The sequence below is a fragment of the Monocercomonoides exilis genome (genome assembly GCF_001643675.1).
Source record: "Monocercomonoides exilis strain PA203 chromosome Unknown scaffold4-2303458, whole genome shotgun sequence".
Taxonomy (NCBI): Eukaryota; Preaxostyla; order Oxymonadida; family Polymastigidae; genus Monocercomonoides; species Monocercomonoides exilis.
The window spans coordinates 74,555-85,848 of NW_027150549.1; the positions used below are offsets into that span (position 1 = coordinate 74,555).

The 11,294-nt window shown below is 35.3% G+C and overlaps 3 protein-coding genes across 3 annotated transcripts; 2 read left to right on the plus strand and 1 right to left on the minus strand.

Moving 5' to 3' along the window:
- Nucleotides 1-141: 141 nt before the first annotated feature.
- On the plus strand, nt 142-3,744 carry MONOS_6312 (putative RNA polymerase III transcription factor IIIB; the record flags this gene model as incomplete). The annotated part of the gene is made up of 2 exons (XM_067876536.1): nt 142-225; nt 295-3,744. 2 exons carry the CDS (start codon nt 142-144, stop codon nt 3,589-3,591), a joined length of 3,381 nt encoding a protein of 1,126 aa, XP_067734522.1. The 3' UTR covers nt 3,592-3,744.
- A 22-nt stretch (nt 3,745-3,766) lies between these two features.
- MONOS_6313 (putative P-loop containing nucleoside triphosphate hydrolase) lies at nt 3,767-6,175 on the plus strand. Its single transcript, XM_067876537.1, has 5 exons — nt 3,767-4,013; nt 4,081-4,166; nt 4,220-4,805; nt 5,048-5,633; nt 5,789-6,175. The coding sequence occupies exons 1-5, from the start codon at nt 3,772-3,774 to the stop codon at nt 6,050-6,052; spliced, it is 1,764 nt and encodes a 587-aa protein (XP_067734523.1). The 5' UTR covers nt 3,767-3,771; the 3' UTR covers nt 6,053-6,175.
- Nucleotides 6,176-9,213: 3,038 nt separating this feature from the next.
- MONOS_6314 (putative Serine Carboxypeptidase S28) lies at nt 9,214-11,285 on the minus strand. The gene is made up of 3 exons (XM_067876538.1): nt 10,964-11,285; nt 9,916-10,887; nt 9,214-9,761 (listed from the first exon to the last, which is right to left on the minus strand). Exons 1-3 carry the CDS (start codon nt 11,259-11,261, stop codon nt 9,445-9,447), a joined length of 1,587 nt encoding a protein of 528 aa, XP_067734524.1. The 5' UTR covers nt 11,262-11,285; the 3' UTR covers nt 9,214-9,444.
- Nucleotides 11,286-11,294: the final 9 nt, after the last annotated feature.

The following is an 11,294-nucleotide window of genomic DNA, read 5'->3' on the forward strand; positions in this document are numbered from 1 at the left end:
TTTTCTAAAAGTTCATGTTTAACAAATTTTCATTATTCCTGAAAAGAAATAAAAATAAGTTTTTCATAATGTTGATTAAATGAATCAGAACTTTTTTTAGGATGAAAAAAATATGTTACAGTTGGTTGATCAATTTAAAACATGCCAATCTGTTCACAATGTGGATGTCGTGATATAGAAATTGATCCCCAACGAGGGATTTCTATTTGCATTCAATGTGGACACGTTTGGATATTTTTAAAATTTTATTTATTTTTTAATTATGAATTTTTATAAAACAACAATGTTTATTAGATTGTTGCGGACAATTCAATGGTATCGGAAATTGGATTTCAAGAAAATGCTGCAGGAGGAACGTCCGTCGTAGGACAATTTGTGTCATCATCCGGCTCGTTTCATTCATATGGAATGGGTTCAACAAAGGAGTCTCGTGAAATAACAATACAAAAAGCACGAAGACGAATATCACGAATTGCAGCGCAAATGCAATTAAATAGCAGACAAATAGAAAGTGCAACCCGCTTGTATATCCTTGCTATTGAAAAGAATTTTGTTCAAGGAAGAAAATCCGATATTGTGTACGCAACTTGCCTGTATGTTGTGTGCAGACGTGACCAAACACATCATCTGCTTATTGATTTTTCCGACACTCTTCAAGTTAACGTCTTCACGCTTGGTGCTTGTTTTCTGAAGTTTTGTAGATGCCTAAATCTTCATCTTGCTGTAATTGATCCTTCTCTTTACATCCACCGCTTTGCTGCAGGACTCGAATTCGGAGACAAAACGCATGAAGTTGCCATGACAGCATTACGAATTGTCTCTCGAATGAAGCGTGATTGGATCCATACAGGTCGCTCTCCGGCAGGTGTGTGTGGTGGAGCGTTGCTGATTGCAGCGAGAATCCACAATTTTCGACGGACGCAACAAGAGATTGTGAATGTCGTGAAGGTCTGTCAGCACACGTTGCGTATGAGACTGAAGGAATTTGCTGAAACACCTGCGGCACAGCTTTCTGTTGAAGACTTTGAGAAAAGAGAAGATAAAAAAGCAAACGAAGAGAATGCACAGCAAGAGATTGACTACAAAGAGGAAGAGAAAGCGAGGCTGCTGTATGTCATGGAAGACAAAAAGATGCGCGCAGTCAAAAGGGAGCCAGGTCCATTCAGTGCTGAAGGAGAAATAATCATTGGCGATGATCTGATGGATTCAGGAATGATGAATGAGGAAGGAGGAGAAATGAAGGCTGAAGAAGGTGTTTATGACAGAAACGAAAGAGAGGCCAACGAAAGAAAAGAAGGAAATGACAACGAAAATGAACCTGGCAAAGAAGCAAATGCAGCCAAAGAAACAGAAAGTGGAGAGGTAGAAAAGAATGAGGAGAGCGAAGAATTCGATGAAGAATGCGATCCACCTGCATTCCGAAGAGCAAAGTTGAGAGAAGCACTGGAAAAAGTGAAAGAAGAGGAAAGGAAGCTGAAAGAAATTGAAGATTCATACAAAATGGTTGAGGTGGATGACGGGGTCATTGATGTGGATGAGGGAGACGGAAATGACGAGGCCAAAGGAATAGAGGCGTTGGACAAGCAGCTTGATGGAGAATACAGGAAGAAGAAAAGAAGGAGAGGAAATGCAGCAGCCAATGCGAAAGAGAGGAGTGGAAGGGGAGGCAGAAGAAGAGGGAGAGGAGGCAGAACAGCAAGTGCAGTGCGAAAGAGGAGAACAGTTGAAAAAGACGACGAGAGCGAAGAGGAAGAGGAAGGAGAGACAACTGAAACTGATCCATCTTTTGCGGATATCAACAAGAAGAAAAAGCAAAATAGACAGAACGGCAGAAGAGGAAGAAAGAGAAGAAATGGCAGAGACGAAGAAGATGAAGAAGAAGAAGAAGAAGAAGAAAGAGAAGAAGAGCTTCAGGTTGAGAAAAGAATGAAAGTTGTGCCTGCAAAGGCCATTGGCGAAGGAAATGATAAATCTGATGGGAAAAAAGGGAAAAGAACAAAAAGGAATCAACAGAAAGAAGAGAAAGGACAGCAAAAAGAGACAGAAAATGAAGATAATTCTGAGAAGTCAACAAATGACAGCAAAAATAAATCCAAAAAAGTTGAAGTCAAAGAAGAAGAAAGATCCGTCATAAAAAATGAAGATGAAGCTGAAGACAACAAAAGAAAAGAAGAAGAAAACAAAGAAGATAATGACGATGAGGAAGAAGAAGAGGAAGAAGAAGAAGAAGGCAAACCAATCAAAGACGAGAAAGAGATTGAATTTGAGCAAAAAGAAAGAGAAAAACGAGTGTTTGGGCGGCTTGTAGGGGGAAGTGTGTCAGCAGGGGCGATTCCGCTGGAGGTGGAAGACGAGCTGAATGAGAAGCAGCATCAGAACAAAGACCTGATCAAGAAGACGACGGCGCTGGAGATAGCAGAAATCACGCTGGATGGTGAAGAGATAGACGAGCAGATGAAAGGCGTGCTGGCTGCGAAGGACGAATACCTCAGCGCAGAACAGAAGAAGAGCCTGGAGATGGCAGAGGCAAACAGCAAGGAGGAGAAGAGGAGGAAGAAAGAGGAGGAAGAAATCGGATTCAGAGGAAAAGCAGATGAAAGGCCAAATGTGCTGGCGGGTATTCCACCTCTTGCTGAAATGCCTCCCATTCAACCTTTCTCTTTCAGCGAGCCTTCTTCTTCTTCTTCTTCTTCCTCTTCCTCTTCTTCAATGTCATCTGAAACAGACACATCCACTTCATTTCAGCAACACACTTCATCAGAAGCAGAATATCCCACTTCATCCTCTTCATCATCATCTTTTTCTTCTTCTTCCTCTTCTTCTTCTTCTTCCTCTTCTTCCTCTTCTTCTTCCTTTTCAGACTATTCTCTTCTTCACAAAGAAGCCAACGAGAACTACGATGAAGAAGACCCGTCGACATGGACAGACATCAAAGACAGCGACGTCGCCAAGTTTCTGTGCACACCAGAAGAGGCGCATCTGAAGGAGCAGATTTGGGACGAGTTGTATTTGGAGTTCATCACAGAGATGCAGAAGAAGACGAAGGCGAAGAGGGAGAAGGCAGAAGAGCGCCTGGCAAACGGCGGAGGAAGAAGGCGGAGGAGGCAGAGGAAAGAGAAAGACACTGCAAGTGCAGACGGAACATCTGCTGCTGCGAAGGAAGAAGGCGGAGCAGGGCCGAAGATGGAAGAGGTGTTTGACCCAGCAAACATGACACCAACTGAGCTGGCAGCGTCTTCTTCGCTTTCGCTGCTGAAGAGGCGTGTGAGCACCAAGCTCGACTACTCTGCACTGCACAGGCTGTATGAGGTGGATCCGGAGCAGCTCTCCCAGAAGTCGATCTACTTTGGAGACGACGACGGAGGGGCAGACGATGTGCTGATGGTCGACAGGAAGAGCACTCAGCTTGGAAGTGGCGAAAGAGACAGAACTCAGAGAACACTTGTCATGGGCGGCGCTGGCACTGCTGCTCCGTCTCCAGTGCAAAATGCTTTGATGCAATCGCAGCTTGACCCAACTCAGGTTGTGAGCGATCAAATGTATGGGTACGGAGATGGAATGCCTTATGAAGATGTAGATTATGACGATTGAACATTTCATTTTTTTTTTCTTTTTCTTTTTTTGTTCTTAATATGTTTTATCCTATCATTTCAAGCTTTTATTTAATTGCTTCGTTTTATTTTTTGATATTAAATTATATTTGTGTTGTAAAATTTTCTCATGAAAATAAAGTGGACTTTTTTCAATATTGATCAAGAAAACCAACATCACATGACGACTTTTCAAGAGCTTGGAATTTCTGATGATCTAAGCAAAATTTGCTTGGATCATGGATGGAAGGCTCCAAGACCTATACAAGTGCAAGCCATTCCACATGCTTTAAAAGGTAGAGATGTTGTAGGCCTTGCAGAAACAGGATCAGGAAAAACAGGAGCTTTTGTTCTTCCAATACTTCAGGATCTTCTAGACAATAAACGGCCTTGTCCGGCAGCTGTTGTTCTATCTCCAACACGGTTAATTTCGCTAAAATTTTTCCTTAAATATTTGATTTTTATTAAAATATTTTTTATTAATTAAAAGAGAGCTTGCGCTTCAAATTGCGGAAGAATTTCAAATCATTGGGAGGAAACTTGGACTAAAATGTGCTCTAATTGTTGGAGGAGTAGGTCTGACAAAAGTTATTGTTATTTATTTGTAATATAAACTTTTTTGTTCCTAGATCTTCAAAAGCAAGTTAAAATTCTTTCAGACCGGCCGCACGTAATTGTTGCTACGCCTGGAAGACTTTTCGATCATATTAGATCGACTAAAGGATTTTCTATCGATAAAATTAAATTTTTGGTATTGGACGAAGCCGATAGACTTTTAAACCCTGATTTCAAAGACTCTCTTGATGCCATAATTCATCATTGCCCTCGAGATCGTATCACATTCTTGTTTTCTGCAACAATGACAAACAAAGTTACAAAATTGCAGCGAACATGCTTGAAGAATCCAGTGAAAGTGTCTGTTTCTGCTTCAAAGTTACAGACGGTTTCAACTCTACGTCAGAGATTTCTGTTTTTCCCTCAGCACACAAAAATGACCCATCTGGTAGCTCTTCTGCTCGAACTTGCAGGGAAGTCAACTATCGTTTTCACACGGACCTGTCCAACAACCTTGAAAACGGGAAGGGTATTGCAAATTTTGGGTATTAAAGCTGAAGCTCTGCATGGCCAAATGGATCAGCAACGTCGATTTGAAATATTAGATCAGTTTAAAAAAGGCAAAGTGGAAGTGCTTGTAGCAACGGATGTGGCAAGTAGGTTTGTAAAATTGTTGTAAGTGAATTTATTGAATGTTTATGTTAAAGCAGATGTGAAATACAATTTTTTACATGATTTTTCGAATGGACTCAACATGTTAGCTTTGAATTTAAAATAATTATTTTATAATTTTGTTTTGAAAACAAATTTATTACGCTCTTCTTTATGATATTTTTCTTTTCTTTTCTTTCTTTTTAATTCTTATTTAAATATATCTGTGTATCATTGCATAATATAAATAGAGGTCTTGATATTCCATCTGTGGCATGTGTTATAAATTTTGACTTGCCGCAAAACACGAAGACATATCTTCATCGTGTTGGAAGAACAGCTCGTGCAGGCAGAACAGGACTGGCCTTCTCGTTTGTCACGCAATACGATGTTGTTCTGTTCAAATCTATTGAAGACACTCTCGGAGAGGCAGCGAAAGCAAAAGAAAGGAAGGAAAAGAAGGAAAAGGCAATGAAAAAGAAGAAAGGGGATGAAGAAAATGAGGAGGATGATGAAGATAATGGAGATGAGGAGGAAGAAGAGATGCAGGAAGATGAAGATGAAGATGAAGAAGAGGAGGAGGAGAAGGAGAAGGAGAAGGAAGCATGCAATGAAGATGAAAGTGATGAAGGTGAATCAGGAAAAGAAGAGAGTGATGAAGAGATAGATTCTAAAAAGACGAAAAAAACATCTTCAAAATCAAAGAAAGATATTCATTTTGCTGAAGAATCAAAGAAAGATAATTCAAAATGGCAGATGGAGCAATATAAAATCAATCCGTCCATTATTCACACTTTGGAAAGAAGAGTTGTTGATGCAGAGCGTCTTGCTTCTATTGTATGCCAAATATTAGTCATGTTATTTTATTGGATTGTTATATACTAACTATTGATGATTAACTCTTGAAATTTTGACAATTTTTATTTATTTATTTTTATTTATTTTCATATTTGCATCATTTGTTTTATCATATTTTTTGAAACGTTCTTTAGGAAATGCGCGATGCTGAAAAGAAGAAAGGCAAACGAAGCAGAACAGCTTCACTCCTTACAAATGAGGATGAAGATGAAGGAAGCAGTGTTTCTGCACTTTCTCTATTTGGTGGAGAAGATGAATCTAAAATTAATAAATCAGGTGGAGCAGATGAAAATATAAGTGGAGAATTAGAAAGAGAAGGCAAAGATGATGATTGGATTTCAAAGAAAGATGAATCAGGAAAAAAAAGAAAAAGAAAGTCAAAAGGAAATAAAAAGTGAAAAGAATGAATGAAGAATAATTTTTCATTATTATTTCATTTCATATTTTTTATTATCATTTCGCAAAACGAACTTTTGTTTTGAATTTATTCATTCTTTTCAAAGAGAAAGAAACAACATTTATCATTCTTATTTATTTGAAAATATTTAAACGAAACCAAAAAAAGTATATTTCTTCAAAATGAGACATCTAGTGTTTCATCTGAAATTTTCAAAATCATTGATGTTTATAAAAGTTTTTTCGAATGAAGAAAAAGCAACAAAAATTAAACATTTTTCGATTATGTGGTTGAAGGGCAAATGGGGATCATTCGGCCAGTTTAAAAAATGAATGGAAAAAATGAGTTATGAAGCATTTAACTGCAACCAACTTCTGACATATCATGTTTGAAACATTGTTGAATCAAATAATGATGTGAAAAACGAAAAATAAAAATTTGTGGGATCAAATTTATGATCCTCTTGATATTCTGATGCTGATTCTCCATCTCCTGCCCCAAACTCATCTTCATCTGTATCTTCTGATGATTCTTCAAAAAAAAGGTTTCTGACTCGTCTTCTGATTTATCTTCCCGATCTTCATCGGTTTTTTCAGCCACTGGAATAGAATACAATTTTCTTTTGATGAATGAATTTATTCTCATTTTTTATTATTATGAAACATAAACTCAGCAAGGTGACCGTCAATATATTTGTCTCTCACTCCAGATTTTGGTGAAACATTCTGAAATCTCGATCATAAGCTCTCCACACTGTTTGTGCATACTTTTGTGATAGGATCTACAAAGTGAAACTGATAACACACAGTTCAATGAATTTAGTTATACTCCGGCAAACACTTGTGGACTGGCCATTCGTCCAAATAAATTGATATTTTTAGTTTGATATTTGAAAGGATAAACGGAAATAATGTTCTTTTATTTCTTTTTTCAACTCTACCAATGAAAAATCTGCTCTCTCTTTCTTTATCAACCTTTTCAATTCCTTCGAATGACCAAATAAGAGGCTTCCTCCTTCCTTTGTGGTATTTCCCTCTTCTCAACAGGGCTTTATCGATTTTAATAAATCTCCCCTTGCCTCTGACCGCCTGAAAATCTTCACATAAGAACTTGGCAGAATGTAATCGGCAATGAGAATACCAAAATGAAACTGATCCTCTATCAAGATTAAGCATTAAACATGTCTATGAGATAATAATATTTAGACAGTAATACAGAAGAATAAGCAATTATTTGTTAAGAGGAATTTTGATGTTTAAAAGGAAGTTTTGTGAAAAAAGCTAATGGATTTGCCACAATATGAGCATCAAATTGTCTTCTTGTTTCAGATCTTTTATAAACATCCATTTAGGTAATTCTTTTTGAAAAGTCGCATATGTTAAATTTTCAATAAAATCGAAAATTTCATATTTAACTCAAATTTTTGTTGACATGTTCCAAACTTATCCTATATGAAATCTATTTTTGGATAATGCTATTTCACTCATTCCAAAGAAGATTCGTGAGAAGAAACAGAAATTTGAATAAAATATTAAATTTTTGATATTTTAGAAAATAAAACATTTGTGACTTTTCAAAAAGAATCACCAATTTTCGAACAATAATTTGGACAGTTTTCTTCATTCGTGTGAAGGGTGTTGTTGAAGATCCAGTCGAATGACCCTTCGTTGATGAAAATACAATGTTCAATTCATTTATCTCTTGTTTTGAACAGGATATGCTCTTCAACATCACTAAATAAATCGATTTCAGATGAGTTTTAATATTTGTATTTTTTTGTACTTCTTTTTAAATTAATGAATATTTGCACACAAATAGTTTTTATAATTAATGGGTTCAAGAAAATAAAAGAATATTCAACATTCTTTCTTTTAATATATATAAACACAGAAATATGTTTGTATTTGATATCTATTTGACACATAATAATTGAAAAAAGAAAAAAACAAGTTAATTTCTGCTTGTCGTGTAATACTCATTTCCTGCTTGAAGATTCTAACCTTCATTAATTTTAAGCAAAAAAAGTTTAATTTTTGTTTCACACACAACTTTTCAAAACCATCTCATATTATGAAATCAATTGTATTTTCTTATCAGCTTGCAGGAATCATTGATAGAATGACAAAATGTTATGTGACTTTACACTTATTTCAAAAAATGAACCAATTTTGTTGAAATTTTCAGATCACAAAAAGTGAATCTGGAACAAAAAATTTCAATGAAAAAGCTTGAAGTTAAATATTTTGTCCCATATTTTTATTAAACAACAATGATTTTTTTGATTCTTCTTTCTCTCAAAGATTGTTAATTTTCTTTCCAATTTTTCTCAATATTCATTTCGTTATTTCAAAATCACAAAATCATAATTAGAAAAATAACTTATTTTTTTCTTTTTTAAATACAGTTTGTGCAAAACATACTGTAACAATTTCTTTAATACTATTGAGAAAAAAATACACTTGGCTAATTTTTTTTGAAAAGTTCCTTATGTTTAATTTTCCACTAGAATGAAAATTTCATATTTCGATCAATTTTCTGTTCCCACTCACCAAATTTCGCTGTCATGAAAATAATAACATCGCGATGATTTCACTTTCATGACAGCGAAATTTGGTGAGTGGGAACAGAAAATTGATCGAAATATGAAATTTTCATTCTATTGGAAAATTAAACAAAAGGAACTTTTCAAAAAAAATAAGCCACTTGAATTATTGAACGATATTTTGAAACCAAAAATAATTCTGAACTTATATTTTTATTGTGCATTTCAGTCCATTCACAAAATATTCGTTAGAAGAAAAGCTTTTGATATGCTAAAAATGAAAAATTCGAATTTCACTGCTTCTACGATTTCAATTTAAAATAGAAATAGAAAATGCGACAAATAATTCAAATAATCGAAAAAAAAATTCTTTTTTTTATTTTGTTATAATATGAATTATACAAAAAATTTTGTCAAGGAAAAATACATTATGTTTAACTATTGAATTAAAAAATCCTTTTTTCATCAAGGCCTGATGGTCTAGTGGTATGATTCTTGCTTTGGGTGCAAGAGGTCCCGGGTTCAATTCCCGGTCAGGCCCTTCTTTTTGAATTTTTGAATGAGAACTGTTTATTTGAATTATCTTTTTCAATCTTCAATTCTTTCAATAATTATCAAAATTTCATTAAAAAAACTATTTTTTTTGAAAGATTAATTTAGCAATATCAGAATATTTGAAATGGTGAAATTTAAACATATAAACACTCTGAGAAAAATTTCAATAAAATAAAAAAGTTTCTTCAAATAAAAAAAATTCTTTATCTTTTTAAAGATAGAGAATTAAAATTAAAAATAGAATTACAACTTCAATTTAAAAACTATATTGACGTTAAACATTGATTTTATAAAATTTATTGCAAAGACTGATACACCTTCATTGCCTTTCTCTTCTTTGAAGAACATACGCAACACAAAACGATTGCAATAATCATGAACACAAGAGAGATACTCGCCAAGACCACACCAGAAACGAACAGAGGATGTTTGGTGGTCATTTCTTTGTCTCTGCTCGCGTTCGTCAGCCACTCATTAACTGCATCTCGAATAGCATTACGTGCTTCCTTCAATGATTCAGAATCAGAAGATTTTGGTGAATGGAGATCTGTGCAATGGGATCCTTTGTCAATCAAACGTATCTTCCAGTTTTGACGAGCTTCTCTGCCATCGTCTATAAAACATTGCATAAATCATTTAAAAATTATGAATTAAATTGATAAACATGAGATATTATTTATAAAAGAAAATAAATAAATATTTTATAAACAGCAAAATCATATAGAATAATCTTTCACATCCACCCAGCACAATATCCAAGTACATACCTTTAAACGAGCCAGGAGTAATTCCTAATTTGCTCCAAGGATCGAATCCGCCATTTGTCCATATCACATTCGTTGCCAATGAATTCCTTTCTTTAAAGTATTTGTTAATCTTGCTGACGTCTGGTATCCTTCCTGGTCCGAATGCTCTTTCGCATATTCCGTGATAATAATCCAGATTTACTCTTGTTGATCGCAGAGAGTTTTGGGGAGGAGCTGTTTGGAAGTAGCCAAACTCGTTGCATGTTTGCCATGTCCATTGACGCCCATTTTCCAATTTGTTGGCTGTTATATTTTTGATAACAGGATCTAATGACACAAACTCATTGCACGTTGTGTCCATTTTCTCAGTCATTTTGTTGAAAAATTCTAACAGATGGCTGGATTCTGTTTCTCCGTTCACTAAGGGCTTGCTCATTGTGCTACAGAGCAGATCTTTATATGCCTTGTCTGGTTCATTGTCCATGTTGTATTGAACGGCATGCGCAACCATATCTCCCATCCCAGAAAGGAAATCAACATTATCCTCCACTTTATCACACCCTGATGCTTTTTGAAGTTCTACATATTTTCCATTGTCAATTGTTGCCTCCATTTCCTTCATGGCATTTCTAACATGCCCTGCACAATCATCTGGCAAAGCCGCTGATATGGTCTGATCATATTCAATAAACTCATCTTCTGCAAGAACAGGACCAGAAGAAGAAATGGAACCCAAAGCAAGATGAGGATACATTGCTCTGAACCAAGCTGAAAGACAACCAGCATATGAACCTCCAACAATTATAACTTTATACAATTGTTTGTCTTTATTTTCTTTTTTGAGAAATTCGATAAAATACGCAAGATCTGCAAGAGCTTGATTTGTATTCAGATATTTGAGGTTTTCAACGGAATGTTCCGTAAATGGAAGAGATTCGCCATAATACCGATGTTCAAGAGATGCAAGAAATGCCCCTTTTTCTTTTGCAAGCGCTAATATATTTAATTGATTCAGATAAAAATAAATAAACAAAATAAATGTATCTGCGAACGATACGAAATTGCACACTATAAAGAAAGTTATCTTCAAGACAATTATCTTTCATTTTGGCTTCTCCACTGATATATACAAACATCAAATGAGTCCCTGTGTAAAAGTCATCGTTTGTAACATATCTTTGCCTGAAAGTTATGTTGCTCTTTGGATCAAAATGGTCGAGCTTTTGATCCAACCATCGAACATTTGGAGTCGAAGGAGCTTTGGTTTGCAGAGTCAAACTTCTTTCTGAACTTAAAGAAAATGTTTGAGTTCCAAAAAACCTTGCCTGAGAACTCGAAAATAAAATGTACAATAGAAATATATGCATCTACAAAACGAATAGACTGATCATAATCCCTTT